The sequence below is a fragment of the Ammospiza nelsoni genome, chromosome 11 (assembly GCF_027579445.1).
Source record: "Ammospiza nelsoni isolate bAmmNel1 chromosome 11, bAmmNel1.pri, whole genome shotgun sequence".
Taxonomy (NCBI): domain Eukaryota; kingdom Metazoa; phylum Chordata; class Aves; order Passeriformes; family Passerellidae; genus Ammospiza; species Ammospiza nelsoni.
In genome coordinates, this window is record NC_080643.1 from 8,346,049 (window position 1) to 8,370,966 (window position 24,918).

The window sequence follows — 24,918 nt, forward strand, 5'->3', positions numbered from 1 at the left end:
TGCATCTATTTACTCTTACCTGGGGTCTCAGGCTTGCATATTTCATTTGCCCAGATGGGCTGCATCACTCGGTGAAGAATGATCTCTGTGCTGCAGAGGTGCCTGTGCCAGGTCCCATGCATGTTATCTCTTATTTATTGCCTCCCTGGCGGCAGCCTGTCGCCAACCGGCAGATAATTAGAGTGGCTCAGGCTGGAGACCTGTGGAAAGTCTGAGTACTTTCATAATTAGCCCATAAATGCTGTAGGTTTGTGCTAAAATCCTCCACAATTTCCGCTATCAGAAGCTCAAGGTTCTTTCTTCAGTGATAATTTATCTTTTATTCTTATAAAAAGAGGAAATCCTTGCATTATGGATCTATTCTCATTTGTGTTGACTTACTTTTGATGGCTTCCTATTTAAAACAGACAGCTTTTGTTTTCAGAGAACCTTGGAATCATTTAAAGAGAAAAACTGTCCCTCTTTCTGCTTGTGCTCCCACCCTGTGCAGAAAGAGAAAAAGCAAAAGGAAAAAGTAAGAATAGGAGAAAAGTGTTACTAGAAACAGCTAAACCAACAGCATAAGCTGCAAGTTCTGTGCGTACTGTTATGATATCTGAAACATAATTATCAAGCTTAAGTTAATTAGACTAATGCTTAGAAAATCTGGCATGGCAGATTGTGGTAAGTAATTATATATCCCGATTAAAAGATGTAATGTGCAGCGAGCAAAAGCAAAAAGAAAACTCCATTTGATACAGGCAGTGAACACAGACAATTAAGAAGTCAAGTAGATGAGCACCGACAAAGATACTGAACTTTGTGGAAGATGATGGGCAAGATGCCAATTTTTCAGTGGAACAGATTTTTCATAGTATCAGTCAAACTTTTGTTTTATGAAAATCCCTGCTACTGTTTCCTAACTGAAATCCACGAAGGGCCACTTGCTTTTCCATTAGGGCTAGCTGACATGAATGCAAGGGAATGTGCAAACAAGAATGTGACATTAGAGTACTAGTTTACATATATATAGAAGTTGTGTAAATGGCTTTTCTTAAAAGCAATTCACAAGATGTCATATGAGAAATAAAGCTGTGAATACAGTGTCTTCTGCAATTAAGTTTAATAATGATTATGGGTCAGGATGAATGGGGAGAGCGTGTGTGCCTTTGTACCACACAGAATGTGCACAGGAAAACCCTGAAACACACTGAAAACATCTCTTTTTTTTAACTTTTGCTTGAAGAAGAAAGTTTTGCTAGAAGATAGTTTAAATAAAAAAGACCTAGAGAAAGGAGAGAAATGTAACAACAGACCTGTGAAAGAAGTTCGGATTGCAACTTCAAAATGTGTCTAAATAAATAAAATTATTTTGCAAGTTCTCCACCAAGTGTGTGACTGTACAACTGATTCCCCAATCAACTCCCTCCTGAAGGAGGAGTGAGAAACCTGCAAAGCCCTAGTCTGGTAAATTCAGATGAAGCAAGTCCATGCATGATCCATTCTCTCAGCATTTAATCCACAAGTTTTTGACTGTGCTTCTGGAATAACGTGCGAGTTCTTCTCAGCAGAGCCACGTGTTTTATCCATATCTGCTGGAAATTGCTTTCATTTCCGTTGATCTCATTGTTTCCTAAGGCATGAACAAACTGATTGAGCTGAAAGCACACAAAATTACTATTTTGTCTCTGGAAATTGGGAGTGTTTGGGTTGCTTTAGGTTGTCTTTGTACCTTTCCTACCCTCCATCCTGCATGGTGATGTGCTCCCCCTCCAAGCAGTGTGGGATTTTCTGTAGCTCTGGAGCATGTCCTGTGGATTATGCAAAGAGAAGGTGGTGATCTGCTGCCAGGGTATCATCACCAGAACAGAACTTGCAAAAATATTGCAAACTAAAAAAGTTCCTGTGACTTTCAGATGAGTGTTTTTAAAATATCTGTGCTCAAAGGTTTTAATATTAATTCTGTCCAAAAGCAATGGTACTGAAGTCTACATATTAAATAATAATTGTGATGCAAATGCTATCAGTTTATGATTTCTACATAGAAACATGGGATGTCTGGGAGGTTTTAGCATGGGGAATAGCAACTGTTTTTTCCTAGGCAGTTTAATAATATTTTCAATATATTTTCATCAAAAACACCATTCTACAAGTAGAAGCTACCAGCCTTAATTAACTGCCAGTCTATCCAGCTAAAATTAATTCTTCACAAATTCACAGTCCCTTCACTTAAATTAATTTCAGAATATTCTATTCCATGGCTATTATGCCATCCTTATTTTTCTGCATGGGCATTATGTGGGTACAACTTATTCCCCAGAAGAAGGATTTCAACAGAAGGCCAACACTGCAACACAAATACATCTTTGTGACGTTTGTACAATAGGGAAAAAATTACATGGGCAAAACCTCCTGTGATGCCCCTTAATAAGACAACTTCCTGCATAAGTTTTACAGCAATATTAATGGGCTGGATAAACTGGAACAGGGGGTTGGCCATCTGAAATCTCCAATTCTGCTCCCATATATGCCACTGGATCATTGAGATATGGGAGCCTCCACTGGGTCTAAAAACTGTTCCAGGTATTGAAGATTTTCTTCCCTTTTCCTGCTGCTACTTTAAGAAATGAATTTACAGACTCTGGGGCATTTCCCCTTGATAAAATTTGTTTGGTTCTTATCCCACTAGGTCAGTGGAATATCAATAGATTCTTAATGCAGTCTGTCTTTTAGAGATTCTTTAATTTCTCAGAGCAAAAGTAAATGTCATTCATATTGGCAGGTTGTGATGGGAACATTGAGACAGTAGTTTTTAAAAATATACACAACTTCTTTCAAATAGTCTTTGCCTCTCTCTTGTCTCTTCAATGTGTCTATAGCAATTACAAGATCAGATATCCCTTAAGATGGTAGAAAAAGTAATTTTGTTGTCTTTTCTACCCCATTCCTCAGTGAAATATTCATGGTACAGCTCAGGTATCGGGTTTAATGTTTCGATGCATTGCCATCTGTTTTGTTGTTGAAGTTGTTGTTGTTGTTTTTTCCCTTGGAGGGGGTGAGGGAGCCTGGAGGCAGCAGGGAGGGATGCTGGCACATGAGCACAGACCTGATGGAAGAGAGGAGCAGTGAATCTGCAGGAGCAGAGCAGCTCCTTTGATCCTCACTCTTCTTTTTTAACATTAAAAGTCCTGGTGAAAACCTGCCATTGTGCATGTGGCTCATCAGTAGTAGATGTGGGAGGCTCTGTGCCTCCTCAAAGGCTAGGAAGCCACATTAAAGTAGTCTTTTATATTAGCCTTTTATATTATTTGCAAAGTTCATTTGTATGACAGCACAGGCATTGAAGCCCAGCTCTCACTGAGCCAATGGCATTAACAAGGTCCAAGGTGTGTGGAAATGCAAGAGATTTCCAGAGCGCTGCAGTGGCTCAGGGGCAAAGGGCAGCCAGAGCAAGGATGAACCTGCAAGGGGATGCAGAGCACCAGGAGGACTTTGCAGCAGGTGCCCAAGTCCCTTGGCCACAGCCCGCTGCCACCACCCAGCTGTGACAGACCTGGGGACACCACAAGGACACAGAGACCTGGGCAGGGAGGGTTTCTCTACAGTGAGTTTCTCAGGGGTGAGTTTAAAGCTCTTTTGTGACTGTTTTCACTGTAATGAGAGTGTTTGGCCCATAATGACTCACCAGGATTTTTCAGATTCTTTTTGATCATCTTGCTCTTTTTCAGCATTTCCCTCTTACTGCTGTTGATTTAAATGTCATGACATTTTAAACATGACTTATTATAACAAAACAGTATATAAAACAATATGCTGCATAATAAATGCAGCCATATTTTTTTGAGTGAATGTTAAATGAGAGCAATTTACTCTTCAACCTATTTTACTACCTACTTACTAGAGGGCATTGGCTGCCTAAATCCCAGGGAGGCAATCTAGGTGGTGAAGTAGCCTTGCAAGGCTGAAAGCCAGAGAAGTATTTGAGGGGTGCCTGGGGGAAAAGGCTGACCCTGGGATGTAGCTTTATCCAGCGTTGTGATCCTGAGCCCTGGGAAAGCAGAGCAGGCAGGATCATCCTGTGATGGTCTGTTGGTGATTGAGGGGTGCCCTGAGAAGCACACACAAAATCAGGCTGTGAAGCCCCTGTGGTTCACCACAGTGTCATTTCAGACCCTGAAGTCTCCTTGAAATCCTCCTACAGCCAGTGGAGGGAGTGACTCAGAGTGTGAGTTACTCCAGAACACATTGATGGAATGTTTTCATCTTCATTTCACAAAGTGTTGCAGGGTGAGGAATTTTTTTAATAGCAATAAGCAAATTCCCCAGAGAAGAGGAAATACTCTCTGACCACTATGGGCTCTTCCTGCACATCCCAGAGATGTGGTGAGAGAGGTGGAACTCCCCCCTGGAGATGAGGGCATGCTCCCATTCCCCTTGGTGGTGAGCTGGCTTTGTGCCAATGCCACAGCCCCAGCAGCTGATATCCTTTGTGCTGTCAGAAAAAGACAAAGAAAGCAAATAAACCAAATCAACCTCCTTAACACACATGTGTTTTCCTTGGCATGTCGTGAATCTTATTGAGAGTATGGCAAATATTTGTCTAAAGTTAAGAAGATTACTGAGGGGAGTTGTGACTTTGAAACTCACTGCAGCAGGAGCCAGAATACATCACCCTGATTCAGGTACCTCGAGGTTATCTCTGCTCTTGGAGTGGGACATGCACATCTCTCTGCAGCTCTGACCTCTTGGGAAGCGCCTTTCAGTCAAGTAATGCATGCACCTGCATGAAATTTTTGAATCACTGACTCTATCCTTGATTAAAGTGCTTTTCCTTGATTAAAAATAGCCTTTTTCCAAATGAGTAATGTTGCATGACAGGCTGTGCACGCAGGATAAGGTTTCCTCCAATGTTATCACACTGATGACATTGCCATTTCTTAGCCAGGTCCCTGTGTGACACATTTCTCATGTGCAGACAGCCCTCTGTAGCCCAGGCCATTAGGAAGCTCCCCACAAAAATCCACCTTCTCTTCCCAGGTGAGGAAAACTACAGAGGTGTTCTAACATTATCTGCTAATTAGGATGATAATGGGCATGGTGAAAATCTATCTAAACACTTTTATAGATTCTTGCCTGGATTCAAATCAGGTTGTAAATAGCAGTTCCCCAAGTCTTTGGCAAGGCTTCTTAGCCCAGTGGATATTCCTTCAAGTCTCTTCTTTATAATGTGCTCACTTTCCAAGAATTTTATCTCAGTTGGAGCCAAACTGGAAGTATGTCAAGATCTGAGCTCTTCAGAGTGCAATCTACATATTTCACTGAATGGTAAACGTGTTTTCTGTGCAACTGTCATTCTGCTTGTGGGCTTGCTTGTCTTTTATATTTTCAAAAGCAAATTTCTTAAGATGCCTTTTATATTTAGTCTTTTTTTTTCTTATCAGAATTGTTAGAAACAATGGTTTGCAGCGTTTATTTTAGCCAAGCACTTAAACATGTATGCTTAAGGGTTTTACTTACCCTTTACGTGTTTTCACAAAATTCTCTTCATCTAAGTGCTAAATAGGGTGTAGTTATTCATATGTGAAGTGTGGGGTTCAAGTCTTTCCTCAAAGCACAACAATAAAACTGAAAAAATATTTGCAGTCACTATGACAAAGAGTCGACAGGAGGGTAAAGAACCACCACTCTAAACCACACTTTTGATAAACTGAGGTTTCCAATGGAATATGTGCTTTGCAGCAATATCAGCAGCTGGGAGGTAGCAGCATATTTGATGCAGAAGCAGTAAAACAATTGGAGAAGGATTTTCCAGTAGATACTTTAAAAATTGCCTCATATAAAATGCAGATAATTTAGGCTTTTTTCCCATCTCCTTAAATAATTCAGATTTAATGCAGCATGTAAAACCCACCCCAAAATCAGGGATTTCAGATTCATGCAAACACAGATATCTGTACGATATAGAATCATAAGCAAAGTCAGCAGATGAGAAAATTATAGGTTGTGGGTTTTTTCTGCAGTGTTCACTGTAAATTAGAGCAATTAAATTACAGCAGTTTTGTAGCTGTAATTAAATATGGAGACGGGCCCAGAGATGTGGAAAGCTCTGAACTGCCTGAGCTGCGGCGGCTGGGAGGGGGAAAGGGGCTTGGAAAGGGGTGCTGATCCCACAGCAGCTGCTGGGGCAGAGGGGCCTCCAGCCCTGCATTAACACAGAGTCTGGTGGGTGTTTGTGTGCTCAAGGGGGAGCCTGCTGGGCTCCTTCTCTGCCTTGTTCTTGCCTTTCCTGGGCCCTGGGCAGAACTGGGGTGATCTCAGCTGGGAGACGAGCCCAGGGCTAGGAGCTGCTGCAAGGATTTCCCCCCATGGTTTTTCCCAGGTAGTGGAACAGGATGTGTAAAGGCATGTGGTTCCAGCATCCCTGAGAAGCTGCTTTGTGAAACTGCTGTGCTTCATTCATTATTCTTTCATTTTACATTGCAAGTCAAGTCAGGACTTGAGGCACAGCAGAAGGCAAATGGGATGGGGGCAGGAGGCTCAGACTGGCAGAGGAGGGCACCTACCAAAAAGCTCACACTCCTTTCAGCAAGGCAGCAGAGAGTGAGGAAAGGCTGGAGCATAGCAGGAGGTGCAGATAATAGCAGTAAATGCTGCATTTAATCACAGAGTGCAGTGGGGTGGAAATGAAGTCTTACTCTGAGGTTATAAGTGAAATACAAAGAGAAGTGAAAGGAAAGAAAGCACTGGGGGAAAAGAGCAAAGAGGTCAAGACCAGGGGGAGCAGGGCAAAGGAAACAATTCAGGAGTTAAGTTGTAAAAGCAGTAGCAGAGGAGGCTTACATGGCTGGAAGCCATCACCAGGACTATCCCACTATCACCAAAGGAGTTTTCCCCCATGGGGTGGAAGCTGCCCCACAGCTGCAGTGCAAGAAGAGGAGCAGGGGTGTGCTCTGCAGTGTTTGGGTCACAACTCTGTTGGGGGAAGCAAGGTGTAGCAGCAGCCCTGGGATAAAGTTTGTCTCCACCCTCTGGAAATGGTTACTACTGGTGAGAAGAAATTAGATTTTTCAGCCTCCTCATGCATGGTTCATGTGTTAATCTGATGTTGAGAAATCACTCTGAATATTTCACCACAGTGTGATTTAACTATAGAAAAGATGCCTGGATATCCCAAGATGTGTTGGTAATAATGAACACCAGCAGCTGGGTAATGGCCGATCTCTGATTCAAGCCACTGGCAAAAATTCATTCTTTCTATTTTTTGGTAGCTGCTGGTTTTGATAATACTATATTTTATAATTGCTGAAGCAGCTGAGTTTTGTTATGTTGCTGCAGTTTTGTGTAATTACTCTCCATCACTATAATTTTTCTTTTAGTTAAATGCATTGGAGGTTATAAACTCTTAACTATCAACTGTAAATATTCACGGGGAGTGAGAATAGTTCTAACTACCATAAAAGCTTTTTCCCAATAATTTTGGCTAGTGCTCTGTATTTACACAGGTTGCTTTGCTGATGATGTTATGGCATAAGTAGAAAAAAAATAATATACATATCACTTCAAGAAACAGCCAGTGATAGACCCAGGTCCCCTGTAGTCTGCTCTGCTGAGAATTCTGGGCTCCTCCACAAAGGGCAAGAAGGAGAGGTCCCCCAATGTGAATGTGCTATAAAACAATATTGTTTTTCCCTTAAGAATTGCAGTGATAAAAACATAGCCCATTCTGCAGCACTAGCAACTTTAATAAAATAACATAAAGCACAGCTGTCAGGTCTGCCAGTATCTCACATTGGGAGACATGAGTGAGAAAATGAACACTTTTCACAAGCAGAAATATTCAAAGAGCTCCACTGTTTACATGTAATCAAGACTGACAGTCATAGATTATCGGTGGAAGAGCATTTTCTGCTTGAGGTGAAAGAAGAGGATAATTTATCAGGAAGCCCAAGAAGTCAGACATCAGTAATGATCTGCTTGAAGAAGGGCATATCTTAGAAATAGTGCATTTATTTGTACTGCAAGGCAAGAAGATGTTTGGAGTTACAAACACGAGCCTTGGTGCTTGAGGAATGTTGAGCAGATCCAGTGTGTGATTTGCTGGGCAGCTGTGATTAGAGACCTGACTAATGTGTGTCCCAGTGCTGGTTCAGAATATTAAAAGAAAAACTTAGCATAATACAGACTGTCTAAAAGGGCTGCTTGTGCTCTCTCATCCTGTTCCCTCCTTTGGGAGTTATCCAGGCTCTGCTGAGGGCGTTGCTCACCTTCCTGTTGATGTTCAGGATTCAGAGATGCTCCTGCCGAGTCTCTACAAACAGGTTTGGTTTCAGAGAATTTGGAACTTTTGGAGTTTTGCAGTAAAATATTTTGTCCACCTGGTGCAATGCTTTTGCATCACCTTCCTCTTATGAAAACAGGCCAAGTACTGGCTGCTTTAAAATGGTAACTAATTTGGAGCCCTACAGAAAAGGTTTTATAGGCTCACTTTGCCTTGGTGTGCTGTGAGTTTGCAGAAGTAGAATTGTTGTACAAAAAGTATCACAAACTTCAACTAGTCTGTGTTTGGATGTATCTGAATAAGGATGTCAGCCTAACTTATCCAGCTTTTACTCTGACAGGGGTAGGAAAGATGGATAAATCGCTATTTTTAATGAATTGATATCTGGCAAATAGAGGCACTTTATTGCCATTTAGGTTGAGCAGAACCTTGGAGTGTTCTCGAGGTGCAAGAGAGTGTTCCTTCCTCAAATTAATCCAAACTTTCAATACAAGTCAGACGTTTGCAAAGATTCACAGCTGGGACTTGGATGTGTGTGTCAACATGAGCACACTCTGATGCACAGAAGTCCCCAAGAAACAAGTATGAACTGTTGTGTTTGTTCCCCACCTGAATTCTAAATCAGTACAATTTAAAACTTCAATATCTATGTTCTCCTCTCCTGAATGCAGCTTTACAACTTTTCAGCCGCGTTCAGTTCTCCTCATGAGGGCCTCTGTAAGCTAAAGCTACTTTTAACTTTTTTTTTTACTTTATGTAAAATCATACTTTATATAAATTTTTTACTTCATGTAAAATGTTTTTGTTTGTTTTAATTAAGAGAGATTAAGACAGTCTCTGTAGTATTTTGGCTGGGCTTCTCTGTGTCCTGGGGCTGTGCACTGGCAGCCAGGGCTGCTGGGCTTCCAGGCAAGTTTCAGGATTCATTGCTGCTCTCCATACATCTGTTTTAACCTCAAAGATTGATTATTTTTAAAGGTTAGCAGTTATGTAGCAGAAGGAACCCTCACCTTTGCCAGCTTTGAGAAGTCACTGTGGTCTGTAACTGCGCAGTTTTAATTTAGACAACAACAACAACAACCATTGCAGTTTAACCCTCCTTATTACTACTCATTTCAGGTTTTTTTAAGAGGAAAAAAAAGAATCACCACCTACCAGTCACACCCTCATTTCACCATTCTCCACATGGAGCCAGCCTCACCTGGATTGTGCAGAAATGAGATAGAAGGGAGAGCAGCAGCCAAATCATGTCACTGAAAGCAATTCTGGGTTAAACAAAGAGACCTTGAGGAGCAGGGGCAGGTCTCCCTTGCCTTCCAGCTTTTGCCTGCTGCACCTCCTACCAGCATTAGGCTGAATGACAAAACTCTGCTTTTTTCAGAGAACAGCTGACACCTCAGTCAGATTTACCTCCCCTTGCCTTGTCCTGGTGCATTCTCTTGTGAGGTGTGAGCATTCCCAGTCCATAGAAAGCACAGGATGATGGATACTCTTTCCAATACCTCATGGCCAGGTCAGCTGTGGTGCCTCCACACCCTGTGGGTGTGAGCAGAGGGTGACAGAGACCTGTGGACCCAGGGCATGTGCTGACAGTGTGTACACTGCACCAGTCCCTGCCTTTTAAATCTTTCTCTCTCATTCTGTGGCATTCTTACAAGATGGATTTATAACATACTTAGCACTAATGTAACAATGAAGATTAGTCTTCTCTGAGTCAAACAGTAATACACTTTAATTTGCCTACAGCTACTGCATTGCACTGGCATGAAAGGAAATGGTTTTCTCATGCAGCTTCATCTGCTGAGCAGGGGGAAATCTGTGCTGCATAGTGTAAAGCTACATGGGACTCTAGCTGGCAGCAAAATTCAGAGTAGGAGAAACATAGCATAAATAAAAGTGTTTGTGAGTTGGAGGTGTGCTAACAATCCTAGTTTATTGCTAAACATTCCATATCCAGTAATACACTTTGCTTGGAGCTTCATCATGGCTTCATCTTTTTTTTTTTTTTTTCACCACTTTATCTTCTATACTATAATTTTTCCTGGAACAAGAGGTGTAATATCATTAGTTTTCAAATTTTTTTTTGTGACATTAAGAGGAAGTTGGTGATATGAAGTTCCTTAGAAGCACTGGTGCTGTTAATGCAGTCTGTGCTGTGCTCTAAACCTAGGGAACCACTGGAATCTCAACACTTGGTCTGTTAAGTAAATGTTTCTGCTGTCGGGCGTAAATGCTGCCTTCACTTGACAAGTGTCAGGCGTTCTTTGAAGGGACATGTGCACAAACAGTCACTCAAGTGTCAGTATTTACCCTAATGTGGAGCTTCCCTCTTCAGGAAAGCAGCAAAGCTGTCAGCTGCTCCCTTCTTCTTGAGTGGCAAAGGAAGAAATTATCATGTCTGGGACAATCTCATGTAACAGTTCCTGCATATGGGATAGAGCAAATTTTTGTGGTCATAGTGTGCCAGTTGGACACAAAAATTATATGTTTCTTATACTTTTTTTTCCCAAGAAATCAATTAAATATAATTATGCTTAAAATAGCAGGTTTTGTTTCTAGACCAGGGATGTGTCTTGCTTTCAGCAATTGCAGGGAAGGATTGATAACTTGCATGCAGAGAAGGAATGAAAAAAATATTAATATAAACTGCTGGTGGGAAACATTTGCAACAGGGCCTTGTTATCACAATAGGTCTTTGATAGGAAAGGTGGGCAGAGGAAAAGACAGAGAAATTCACAGGAAATAGTGACAAGGTGTCCAGCTCACTCCATTGGTGAGGTGGGTGCTTCAAAGGACCTGAGTGTTTTCCTGTTGATTTATCTGCCAGCTTTGCATCAATTACCAACAGAGTGTCTGAGCATCAGCCCACCAAGCTGAGCCTGTCCCTGCCTGTCACACCCTGGCACCTGGTGCTGTCCTGGTAAATGCAGCCACTGTCACCACTCCAAACCAGCAGCCTTCAGCCTTCCTCTCTTCATTACCAGGTCCATCCATCCTGAAGGCACATGGAATAGTTAGATTGATTGCCCTAAATTTGACATTAAAACTGGAAAAATAATAAACTGACTTTTTTTTCTTGTCTCCCTCAAAAAGCTGCAGCGCCACGACAAAGATGATTCCCCTGACAAGTGGAGGACAGAAGAAGAAATGGCAGCTGAAGCAGAAATTCTGAAGAAATATTTCCAGGAAAATTAGAGGTAATGATCTGACCATTGACTTACTCCTGCAGCACCCAAGCCTTTGCTCAAGCCTCCAGAGGCTTCTTGAAGGCAACAGGGCAAATATCTAGAATGAAACAAAAGAAAACAAAGCTCTTAGTTTTGTGTAGTTTCCAAAAGGTCACAGCACTCCAGCAGTGGCTGAAATGAGATGCTCCTTCTTGAACAAATCAGCACCATCCTACAGCATTTTGTTTCCAGACAGCAAAAATAATGGTGCATCTAGAAATGAGAATCATCAGCATTTACTGAAGAGGAGTCTTTAACCTAACATATCCTCCCTCTGTTTTAAGGATAGAAAACAGCCCTGGTACCTCTACACAGAGCTAAAACTGCTGTGTCTGTGTACAACCACATATACGTATGCACCTATACATACAAAACTGCATCAGAATTCAGTATAGAGGGCATAAATTCTAACCTCACCTCTCAAGTATTAAATGATTTGATCAGTTCAACTTCCAAAACCAAGCCTGCTGGAAAACTGCCTGTTCTGCTAAATTTTCCACTGACCTTAAAAGAAAAAGAAAGATTTGCAGGGAGGAATAGAAAAGAGAAAACACTTGGCAAACACTAACATTGGTGCTCTAGAAATTGAGAGTTTTTCATTTTGTACCTTGAGTCCCAGGAGCCAGATTCTTCCTGCAGAAATGAACTGGCCCCTGGAGATCAATGTGAGTTGGGCTGGGATGTAATACTGCAGCAAGGATGCCAAATCTCCCTCTCCCCTGCTCCCCATATGCTGTTTGCCATCATCCAGCACTCTCACTTCTCTGTCATTTCTGGCTGTTTCATGTTTTTCCTCTGTAGAACCAAAATCCCAGAAATAACCCTCCTCTCTCTCTGTGACTCACTGCTTGCAGCCTGGCTTGAGAAATCTTGAGCTAAACCCCACATTGTAGGGGTGGCACACTGAGGTGGCAGCTCTCATCTCCTGTGCCATTCAAATGGCAAACTCAAATGCTATCTGGATGGCATTTTGGATGACTCCATTTGGAGTTCCTCAGATTTCCCCTTCCATTTTTTTTTTCTTGCATCGTGACCATGCTCTTGTCTCCTCCAGCCAAAGTAGCTGTGCCAGCCCTTCTGTGGGTGCACAGAAAAAGCCATGGAACACATTTATTCCCATCTGGGGAGGAAATTCCTCCCCAGCAGCTGGGACCTCCAGGGTTTGGGCTACACAGTCACATTTCTGCAGGGGCTGCTGGAGTTGCACTTAGACACCCACTTTTCACCTTCTCAGAAATATGCTGCTGAAATGTGAATTACTCAGGCAGGAAGAGCATATCCTTGGTAATGCATGTGTAAGCACTCTTCTCTAACAGAGGCATTATGTGGTGCTTCATCTATGGCCCAGCAACCAATGAATAGTACTTAGGGGAAAATGGTACATCCCTATTCCAGTGTGATATTGTTTCCCTTTATTGATTTGGTAGGTTTTGGGGGGATTTTTTTTTTGGTCAGAAATAAATTGGAAATGCATTTTTTTCCTTGAGATTCTCAAAGGGGTCGAAATTAAATCCCCACATATCAATAAAATGTTCTTTATCTCTTCTGATACTAAACACAAGCTGGATAGATGATATAAATCTTTTCCTGCAAGCAAATTGGTGTGGCTGGACATCTATTTCCATTTATTATGAAAATGAGTCAGTGTGTGTCTGCATGGATGACCTCTTGATACGTTTCCCGTGATATTAAGGTCATTACCTTTCCTAGAACAAACTGGTAAATTAAATCTTCCTGGCATCATTATCATGAGAGTGCCTAGTCCTTCCAACCCTTGATTCCCAACATTGGGCATCACTGTCAATCTCTTCTCCCCAACATTATTTTGCTTCTGAAGTTTAATGCTCTGAACCTGAGATAAAGATATATCTATGCATTCTGCATTTCTCAGCCTTTGTTTTTTCTCTTAACCTTGCTTCTAAAGCAATGACGATTGAAAACTTTTGGCAAATTAACAAGGTTATATGCATTCTTCTTTGAAGCTATTTTAGCATTTCACCTACAAAGGATTTATTTTGCCATTTGTGGGTTTACCTGACACTTGACTTGAGGGTTTTTCATGCAGCATAGGGAAAGTCAGAAAGAGCTGAATGTGGGTGTTCTGCAGCTAATAAATAGCAATTTTTAAGGCTTTATGCATTATTTTTGTACTTCATTGTTTTGTTTAAAGAAGCCCAGCTTAGCCAGCTTAGCCTGGGCAGGCTGAGCTGTGCTTTAGGGCTTTTCCAGCTACCCTCACATTTATGACAAGTTCTTCTCCACCTGCTACAACTCCTGTATGATTGGACTAGGTCCAGTAGCACCTTTTACATGTATTTAGAGACTATCTAATCAAGAAGGACTTGCAAGTAACTTTTTCCTAATAAATACATGAATAAGTCAAGCAGCTCTTAGTTCTCTCCCTACTTCATTTGCTGGTGCTGTTCCCTCTTGGCTGACTAACTACAGTTAAGTGCTTCTACATCAGTCCCCAGATGACCCAAAATATCCACCCACTTGCTTAAGGAAATGAACACATTTAGCCTTGCTAAGTTTCCACCCTTGAGAAAAGGCTTATCTTTAAATATTTTATCTGTGTGTGCAATATCAGCGAGTGAATTTGTGCTTTTTATGTGTTTCTGCTCTTCCCCTGGGTGTCCCCATGCCACTGTGTCCCAACTCATTAGAAGGACTTGTTCTTTCTGCTCACAGAACTGTGCCTGCAGAGCTGGAGCTCAGGAGAACTTCATGTGGCTCTGGAAGAGAGAAAGAAAAGGAAAAAAAAACGTTCTAGGGGAGGAGGATATTTAATATAGAATTTCCCCAGTTAGTCACTCTCTTGTTAGTAGCACAAAGATTTTACCTCTTTACAGCCTCTTTGGGAGCTGTTCCTCATTCTGTCCTCTGGTCAGCTGTGTTTGATAACTTGGTTGCTTTTTGAGGTGGATGCACAGGGAAAAGGTCCCTACTCAAAGAGCAGGATTTGATGCAGCACCCTAATTTCCAGGCCTATTTTCAGATGTGACTTTTGAATTTTCTAGCTATGTATAGCTGGGTGTTTTGATAGTCTGTTTTGAGCATTTTAAATTGCACATGCCAGCAAAAAGGCTAAAGATTAAAAGACTTTAACCTTCAGATAGTATGTGAAAAATGTTTCTCTTCAAAGGCAGCTTCACTCTGTGTTGCTATTTCTGAAGAAAGAACCAGGCTGCACAAGTTTCAGTAGTTTTCCTATTTTGTGCATAACTGAAGTAATACTTTTATGCCATTAGAAAAGTAGTCAGTCTTAAGTACAATGTCAAAATGTCCCTTTGCATAAAGAAGTTGACAGTGATATTCTGTTGCCAAGTGCTTGGAGTTACAAATATTCAATAGCTTTTAATTGCTTAACCACTTGAATATTTTGTGTCCTGAAACATGCCAAATTCCTGTAGAAATCCCTTCAAATAATGTGTCCTGCACAGTCTTGTAGGATTTCTGATGTCAGTTCTCCCCCTTGTCCCCAGTCTGGCAATGTTTCTGGATAATATAGTCTTTCCAGCTTTTCTAAAAAGTATAAATTTATTTTTTTTTTTTTCCCCCACTCATTCTTTGAGAGCACTCATCCTGCCTCACAGCTGCCTGTTCTGCACCAAGATTCTGCATGTGTGAAAAAATGCTGTTCTATTGCCTTCAGCAGGGAAATTACCCCTGATAGCAGCAGCTGGCCAGGGGGGAATTTAAACTGGCAATTTGACTTGCATCTGATGCTGCTCCAGCACCTCTGGAGTGTGACAATCCCTGCTGCATGCATGAGAGTGAACACCAGAGCAATCCCATCACTTCCCTTAAATTGAGGCAAGTAGACAAAATGCCTTGCAACACCCATCTTTGCTTGTTTTACTGCAAGAAAAACCCTCCTGTCATTTCTGGTACTTTAAACTGCACAGACCCACAAAGAAATGGCTGTGTCTGTGATCCACAGGGTGAATGTGGGATGCAGTGAGGACAGTCTGTCCCAGAAGATGCTGTGCCTGCACTTGCAGAGCAGGCTGTGCCCTGGGTGGGCACCACAGGCATGGTCAGGGGTATTTTCTGCACTTGGTGCTGCCTGTTGGCAAAGCAGGGAGCTTTGAGGAGCACAGCAGGCTGTGCCATGGGAAATGGGAGCAGGGACAAGGCTGCAGCAAGCACAAACCCTCAGTGTTTTCAGAGCCTCACTTATTAAAGCTGAGCAACCTTTTGAGTGCTTACACTGGAGTCAGAGCCAGGTGGTGCCAGGGCTGGGCAATTCCCAGAGGACATGGTCTAGGAGCTGTTTGTGTGTAATCCTGAGGTAAATACACATCCCAATAATCTGCTATAGATTTCCCTGCACTCCAGACTTAAGTGCTATTAATTATATCCCCCACTCAGAAGCCTCTAAGAAGCATTAATTAGAAAGCAGGAGCTGGCAGTTTGCTTGCCTGTGTGAAACTATTATGACCTGAGAATGAAGTATATGCTTCAAAAGAAACACATTTTATGAAGGTCACCTTGAAAAATATCATAAAAATCTGTCAGAAGAGAATGCAGCACTCCAAGTGTGCATTTCAGTGTGACATTATGCTTTAAGTAGCTGGAAATAGCAAAGAGAAGATGGATCAGATCATGGGGTCTGTGCTTTTCCACCCAAAATTCTCTTTTTTCTGCAGTAAGTACATATAATGTTTTTGTCATTTCAATGGGATGCAAGGAAAATTAATTGTCAACACAAATCCAACAAACATAATCTGCCCTTGCTGGTATTTTTTAAGTGTAAAATATCCAGACTCTCCAACTCTGCAGCAGGGAGAAGGTTTATACAGGAATTACATTACCTCTTCAAGGTGTAAACAGCCAGAAGTGGTGCAGTGACTGCACAGCAGTGACACCCAGCCTGGAAAGCTCAGGGCAAAAGGCTTCCCCAAATAAATGTGCTGTACATTAGCACAGCAGCCTCAGTGTTGGGGTTGATTATTTTCTGGTTGAAGCATGTGATTATTTCTTATGAAAACAGAGCTAGAGGAGAGCTAGCTGGAGTTATAAATGAAATGTCATCGTCTTGTGGGAGGCAATGGTGTCCCCCTCACACTCTTTCCACGGCTCTGTTTTGAGGCTGGAAGTAGTACTGTCCTGAAAGTTATACACCTGATTCTCTGGACTTTATACATTATTATACAAAGTTAATACATTTCCCTATAGATGGCCATTTAATTCAGCTGTCCAGTACATGAATTCCATACCGCACTGCTTGGATCCTGTAATTATGGCTACAGTAGAAACATCAGGGCCAGGGACACAGACACGATTGTAGAGCAGAAATGCAAAGCAGCAAATGTGCTACTGTTGGTGAAGGAAGCTGACAGCCAAATGTTCTCTTAACCTGCACATCCACATCCTGAATGCCCACCTGGCTGCCTGTCAAAATCAAATATTGTCAGTGGGATCAGTTCTTGATTCATCATTAGCTTGGTGTGTCACATTGCATGAGAGGAAATGGGGAAGCTGAGCATGGGTGGTGGACATTTGTCTGAGGACCTGGGGTGAAAGAGCTGAGGTGCAGGACAACGCTGAGCTTCAAATAGGATGATATCAACTGTGACTGGGCTTTTTTACACCCAAACCTGTGCTGAAATGGTGCTAATCTCTTGCCCCCAAAGCTGCCAGAGGATGCTCCTCGCAAGCATCCAGACCCTCCTCGAAGCAAAATCCGTGCCAAGCGATTCACAGGCTGCCATCGAACTGTCACTCACCAGGGGCTCACAATGGAAACTGTTGCTCGAAATGTGGGAATGGGAAACATATGTTTCAGAGAGAGAGACAATCAAACAGAGGAGTGGGTGGCTGGGGAATTGCAGCCACAACAGCGGCGAGAGCCGAGCCCTGCGCGCAGCCCCGGGAGCGAGTTCGGGGCCGTGCCCTCATCCAACACTTGGGTAACAGCTCTGTGTTTAATAAGCTAATTTCCCCAGTGTTGAAGCCAGCTCTAAACATGCTCTGAAGTGAAGGTACAAAACTGAAGATACCGAGCCAAAAGCCTATTTCATGCTCCATTATTAGCAAAGGTTTGTATGGTGGTATCCTGTTGCTGTAGCTGCTGCACAATAGAACTGCCCAGAGAGACATTGGAACCAGCAGCTCAATATGACCTCAGAGCTTCAGCACTGCCTTTGTGTGAGTGTCGGTATCCAGGCTGTGTAGGTGGAAAGGCATTAATAACTCCTGCAGTAAGTAGTTATTTGAGAAGGGAAGGGGGTGATGGACTGAGCGTACTTGAGGCTCTGTCGTGTGCCAGGGTGTCAGTCTCTACACAAAAGCAGAGGAATGTCAGGGATAAACTCAAATGCCCCACTTGTGTCAGCACCTGGGGCTGCTGCAAGCCTCCAGCTGCCACTGCAGTAGCACCTGTGCCATGGGTTTGTGCAGGGATTTCACACACAACTTCCACGGCTTCAGGCTCTCAGCATTTCTATTTCTCTGCTTCAAGAACACCTTCACATCTGTCATGGCACCTATTACAGGGCTTTTACTAGGATGGACCACCAAGAGATGCATAAAATTGGAGCAGACATGGCAAGAAATGCCCCATCCATTCTCCAGCGTGGGGGCATTTTCTGGGTGATGGTCCCAAATCACTGGTGTGTAATTCCTTGGCATTAGGCAGAGTCCCATCACATGGTGGGGATGGAGGAGGATAAACAAGAGATGATAGTCTTGAAAGATTATTTGTGGGAGTTTATATAAGAGATCATGAGCCCCAAAGAGTCTTGCATGAGGCTATTACAGCAAAATAGATTTGAAGAGTAAGAAGCTGGATTTGATGACACAAGATGCCCTTTCTAATCCTTTGTTCCTATGAGGAGCGGTCAGCAGAGCTGGGGACTGTGCTGTCTCACTCAGGGACATCAGAGAGGTGGCCTCACTTCATGTTTGTTTTCTGTAAAATGATCCTGACCTCTGTCCAAGGGTGCTTTGTGAGTTGGGAATGAAAAGCCTGATGTGAAAGGCAGGCATTACTATTATTTGCAAGTGCAGTTTATTGAAAAAGCAGATAAGAAATAGGACAAATCTCTTTCTTGCTCTGGTAAATAATTTTAAAATAGTTCTGTGCAAGGCTTTTCTCCTTCCTCTGTTGCTGGGGATGTAATAGGAGCTGCAATGAGCTGTGTGGGGGTTTAACACTGAACATTTCCCTTTGCCTATTGCTGTCAGTGACTCCTGTCAGAACACACTAATGAGCACCTAAGTCGTTAGTAATAAACAGCCTCACATTTTGTCTTTCTAACAAAGATCAAAGCTGCTATTATATGTAATGATCTGTTATGTTTGATACTTCTCAGGTAACAAAGTGCTTGGAACACATCCCACGACACCAGAAAGTCCCCAGAAAGAACAACCTCATTCTCCAGTTCTCAGTGGCCCTGGAGCTGCAGCTTGACAATTTTTTTATGTTCTACAAATATGGGATTCTTCCATGAAAAATTTTATTGGACCTTTGGATATCATCAAGGTTGAATTCCAGCTAAGACAACTAAACAGCACTGGTTCAAAATATTGCTCTGAATTGTAACTCATATTTTTCTGAATTGTGTACTTGGGAGTGAATTTTTTTAAATTGTCCCTTGGCCTAAATAGAAATAAAGTGCCAGGAAAATCAGGTAGCTACTGTGTTTAGGTGCATTATAAAGTGTTTACTCCATGTTGTGCTCTTTGATTCAGTTACTGTATGTAGGCTATTTTATCATAGAAAAATTAGATCTTTTAGCAGTGTGGCAATTCATACAAACCCAGACTTTGTTACAGACTAGCCAAGATAAACTTGGAAAGCTGCTTTTTCTTCAGGTGAGTTCTATACCAAGAAATATTAAGCTTCCTGAGATCTTTTTTTCTCTGTTCTTTTAATGCATTATGAAAAGGCCTCTGGAGTTTTAAGGGATACAAAACACTTCTGTAAAACAATTAATATGGGAAGTTGCTCATGGGATAGTAATCACATTAGGGTTAGGCTGGCAGGAATGGCTGCTTCCAGTCACAAACAACACATGGAGCAATCCCTGGGCAAGAAATGCTGTGCTCAGAACCCTGCACAGGAAGAAACCCACTGTGGGTTAGTTGTTGATTGCAGGAAAAGAAGTCAAACAACAGATGGAAGAGAGAAGAAATGAGTCTGTAAGATGTGCATGAAAAGAGAACCCATAATCCTCCTCTGGAACTGCAGGGAAGCAAACAGCCAAAGCTTTCTGTGTCCCACAAAGTCAGGATGAAAACAAAATGCCCCCAAGTCTTTCAATAAGAGTCATGCTGAGGGAGGCCATGGGTGCAGAGCCTGCCTGAGGGCTTGAGGAGGTCGAGCAGGTCCAGACCAGAGCCTGGTGGAGCTTTGCCTGCCTGGCAGCACAGTGTGATCATGTTCAGAACAAATTCAGCTGCTCCATGATGGTCTGTCCTGGAGGGTTACAGCCTGACCTGAGCACTATGACAATGCACAATGGATGAGTTCTCATCATTTTCACCATGTCTCCCTCTGCTCTCTGCTGCAGAGCCATGCAGTCCATTGGCTTGAAGTCTTTATGCTTGTCAAATTTAAATAGAAATACTACAGCAAAATCACTGATGTTTGATTCCAGTTTTTACTGTCATGCTATTTAAATATTGCCCCTGAAAACCACTTTGATTCAAAGACTTACCATGACCCAGTGTGGCACCAGTATCTTCCATTAGCCCTTTTAAAAACTGTACAGATTGTAACACTATTTCTTTTTCTGTGCAGAAAAAATGAAAATTCCATTTTGATGGAGTCTGCACTTTTTAGACCCTGAGCAAGGGCTGAATAAACAGGAAATGAAGGTCAGGGAACAAGAAGCAACAGAGAAGGTAAGGTGAGCAGACAGAATGGTCAAAGATGCTGGCAAATGGGCCAACATAAATGGTTGTCCTTTTGCACTTCAGCATTTCAAGTTGCTGTGATTTCACACAGAAGGAAGACAATGGTTGTGCTGCTGGGGAACACTAAAGAAAAACCTCAGCATCAGTTACATTTTCAAACCTGCTGCTCAATGGCTTCCTATTTATTATGGAATATTCTGTATTAATTCTGTCGCCTGTGATGAGCAGGCTCTGTGCCAGCCATCCTGCATGGGGGCTGCAGAGCAGATGAGTGCTGAGCTCCATGGAAGATTTCATTTGTGTAAATGAGGAGCCCGTTATCACAGCACTAAAGGTCCTGGTTTTAAAAAAGGCCTCCTGTAACATTATGCACAAAACAACCTCTTTATGCAGCATGAAAATATTTATGTGCTTCGCTCCAGCTTAAAAAGGGAATTTGCAATAGATGAGGGACATGAGAAAGGACTGGAGAGATAAGGAGAGATTAGAAAAGGCAGATCATGAAGTACATGACATCCTGCAGCAGTATGTGGAGTAAACCCTCGTGGTTTTTTTAAGATATGGACCTTGAAGATGCTGTCTGGATCATTTATATATTCTTACAGAGTTAATTTTCCATGGGCAAGGAGCTGTATGCAGAGGTGCCATTGCTGGAAATGTGAGGAGATGCTGTGCTGAAGACACTGATGAACTTTATAACCATCTTTGTCCTTTTCAGCCTTCATCTCTCACCCTCACGGGGGTCATGCCTGGACTGAGGAATGCTGCAGTGCTGAGCTCTCTCACCCAAAGCAGGAAACATGGAAAAGATCACCAGTGAAGGGGCTTAGATGGATGTGGCACAAGAGGAGTGGTCCCACTGGGGTGACTTCCTAAGCTCAGACCCTCATTCCCTGTCCTTACACAGAAGGAAATTTCCCAAATGTTTTCAATTCCTAAGAGTTTTTCCTGAAGCAGCAGTTCCTCTGAAGGGCTGCAAGGGCTGTGTGCCTCTTTTTCCATGAGTAAACCAGATATGCTTCAGCCACAGCTCTCCTCACTGACTTGTAGGGGCAGCCTGGGAGCTCCACACGTCCTCTGAGTGCCCTGGAACTTGCAGAAGAGGTGACTCAGGACACACACGGGAGAGCAGATGGGTTATTGGGAGCTTGATCTGATGGGGACACATCAGCCCATGCATCCACTGCCATGCCAGGCAGCTCAGGTGCCTTCAGCAAAGGCTGTGAGTGCAGCATGGGGATGTTTGTTATTTGTCCTTCTGCAGTTCAGCATTGCTCTTGCTCCAGATGCAGATGTACCAGCTCCAGGTTCTCCATGGGACAGCTGATACCACCCCAGGCAGCCCAAAATGGGTGTGAGCTGACAGGTGAATGGGCTGGGGATGGGCTGTGTCAGCTCCTTGAGGACTTTGGGTGTTAATTCAGAAACCTCTGCTGCTTCCAACCTCCCCCAGCACACACTCACCCACCCCCCAGGTATCAGGCTCTCTTTTGATGCTGTGCTTGAATAAGCCAGTGTTTTGTTTTTAGGTAATGCTGGAGAGGAGGGAAATGTTCTTCTGGATCTGTGGGAGCCTGACTGGGCTGCAGGCTCAGGCTGATGCCAAGACAGCAGGTCCTGGATGCAGTGGGGGGAGTCAAGGTCAGCTCCTGGCATGTGACAGTACCCTGAAATGTGGCCAGGGACTGAGCACTGCTGAAATAAAAATACCTGAATCCACATGGAATCCAGGGTGATCTCATACCCAGCCATAAAGCAATAAAAATCTAAATGCCCAGTACCCACAGAGCTAATGAAACACTCTCAAGCCCAAATACCCACACAGTGACAGCCATGAAAGTTTCAAAATAATTCCTATGCCAGCTTTCTGTGTCCTCCCATCCACTCCCCAGCTCTCACTGTCACTGTGGTCGATGGCTGCTGAAAAGCCTTGTCCAATTCCTGCATCCTGACGTGCAGGCCAGCAGCTCTGGGAAGGAGAAAATGCTGCTGCTCATGTAAGCTGTCCTGTGTGTTGGCAGGGCTGTGAGTTTCAGAGCAGAGTGATATATTTCAGCTCTTGTGAAATTTCTGAATAATCAGCTCATCAAAAAATATCATGCAGAGTTCCCTTGTAGTCCTTTCCAACTTGCCACCTCTCCTGCCAATAGCTCTGTAGGGTGACCACAGCTTGGCAGAGCCCATTAGCACAGCTCTGCACAATCACTCATGAGTAGAGCTGCTGGAAAATACACTGCTCCCTCCTGAAAAAAAAAAAAAAAAAAAGAAAGAAAAAAGATGAGGTGGGGCAGAGGGTGTGTTTGAGGATGAAGAATTTTCCCACCTCTCTCTCCAGAACCCTCTTCTGCTCCCCCATTCCTCCTCACCTTTTTTCCTCCTTTGACTTCAAGAAAATAAAAATTCTGCTTAAAGTAGCAAAGACACTGGATGCTGTTTGATCTGCTGGTGATTCCTCCTGGCCCCCAGGCTTGGACTGGCACCAACACACTGGCACCTTCTCCACCAGAGACTCCTGAGCAAGTTGTCCTTGGACCTGCACATTTTGCTCTGACTGCCCAGTTTCTTCTTTGGAGTTTCTTCAGAAGATATTCTTTAGATAGATTGCTTGAGCAGCACAGCAGCCTGCTGTTTGGGCATCTGGGAGCTGGTACCTTGTCTCTGTGCATGGTGAGATGGGGGTGCTGGAAGGGCCTCAGTGCTGCAGAGACAGGGGGCTGAGCAGCCAGAGTCCCTTCAGCTGCTCCTCACAGTGCTGGGCTGCCTCCAGCCATGCCCCCTGTGCTTCCCACTCATTTTGGACAGCTGTTCCCAATCCCAGGTGAACATGGCTTTGGCTGGGGAGAGCAGAGTCCCTCTGTGTCCCCTAAGGATGCTCAGCTGCTGCACTGTGGGGAGGGGGCTGCAGAACCCCCTAGGGCAGGGGGCAAACAGGTCCTGCAGAGGAAGGAAGGTGGTGCAAAAATCAATGGTTTGTGCATTAGGATCAAAGCTGTGGCAGGAAAGCCTTGTACGACTCAGGTTATTATAATTTTTTAATATTTTTATTATATTTTATTATATTTTTTTGTCTGTGGTAGCTGCATTGGCTGTGACACTTGGTGCACTTGGGTTTAGTACTTGTGTCACTTTGCAGACCCTGTGTGGGACCAAACTGCATCCATCAGCAGCAATGGCTCCAGCACAGGCTTCCTGTTCTGCCCTCCTGGCTCTGTCCTGACCCACCTGCAGCTGCCAAGCATTTGCTCTGTCCCTCTCTACTTGTGTCACCATACCTTTCTGCTCAGGCTTTTGTCATGTCTTTTGTCACCATAGTGACAGGAAAAGAGTGATGATTGCTGGAGTAATTTCCCATATTAGCTAGCACTGGCTTTTCAGCCTAAATCAGCACTTCATTTTCCCTGTGCTCTGGCTGAGCATCACTGGGGAGCAGTGGCACCTTTAAGGAGCAGTGGCAGAGGAGCCTTGGTGTGTTGTGGTGCTGCCAGTGCTCCTTGGGGACAGCCAAGACAGGGACAGGGCCTTCAGGTCACCTTATGTCCCACCAGGAATGCAGAGAGAGAAGGGGAAGACAAAAAAATGTATTTGCAAAGGTTTCTCCCTGAGTGCATTTGCTCAGTCTCAAGGTCAATAAAAGCAGGAAAAAAAGCAGGAATTTGGGCACTTGCACCTGTCCTGGGCAACAGGAAGAGCTCCCCAGAGAGAACTGCTCTCCCTCACTGATGCAGTGAGTGGAAAAAGAACAAAACCCCTCCTGTGCCCCCAGGCTGTGCCCTCTGCTCTGCACAGCCCCAGCCTGGGCTGGGACCAAGCCTGGGCTCCCAGGGGGTGCTCAGTGCCAGATCCTGCTCTCTGCCAGGCCCCATCAGCCATGCAGTGCATCTCAGAGAGACACCCAGCACACACACACAAATAAATACATGCCTAAAAATCAAGATCATTAAGTAAGCAAATGTGTTTAAACAGCAAACAAGCTACTGAAAAGCAGGGAAAGGTCACAAAATGTGAAATGAAAGCAGCTCTTCTGTTCCCCATGCCAGCAGCACTGGTCCTGCCTCAGAGGATATATTAAGAAGAGTCAACCTTCATTTTGAGCACGCTGCCTTTTGTCCTTCTATCACAACATTAACATTATCCCCACATAATTTTATGTATTTAATTTTACAATAGACTGTGTCAGTGAGCACTGCCTGTAAATATTTGATCACCACCGTTCCTCTAGGATTATCTTATCAAGAGTAAAGATATTAAAATAGAAATCTTGTCATATTGCTGCCTTTATACTTCTAGCCTAAGAGTTGATTGACAGAAAATGAACTGCCCGAAGTAGCTGTAAAGTGTCTTTTCACTGAGAGTTTTAATGCCAGAGGCTATAGAAAAAAAGGTTAGCTAGTCATTGGGAACTTATGCCTTAGTTACAGAGCTTTTGTACTGAAGATTAAAAAATATGAATCTGCTAGGGGTATTTTTACAAGTGTAAAATGGCGTTGGTCTTTTTGTATCTTTTTGCCATCACTAATGAGCCTTAAAAAGAGCTTTTCCTTTTTTTGCTGCACTTGAATTTTAGATGCA

At 43.3% G+C, this 24,918-nt stretch overlaps 1 protein-coding gene across 3 annotated transcripts in view; it reads left to right on the forward strand.

Annotated features, from left to right (window-relative positions):
• Positions 1-19,119, forward strand: part of FHIT (fragile histidine triad diadenosine triphosphatase) — a 517,032-nt gene extending 497,913 nt beyond the window's left edge. For all 3 annotated transcript variants that reach the window (XM_059480066.1, XM_059480067.1, XM_059480068.1), the window contains 2 exons: positions 11,351-11,454; positions 18,804-19,119. In XM_059480066.1, coding sequence (XP_059336049.1) covers positions 11,351-11,452 — 102 coding nt within the window. In that variant the 3' untranslated portion in view covers positions 11,453-11,454; positions 18,804-19,119. The remainder of the gene's footprint in view (positions 1-11,350; positions 11,455-18,803) is intronic.
• The last annotated feature ends 5,799 nt before the right edge of the window (positions 19,120-24,918 follow it).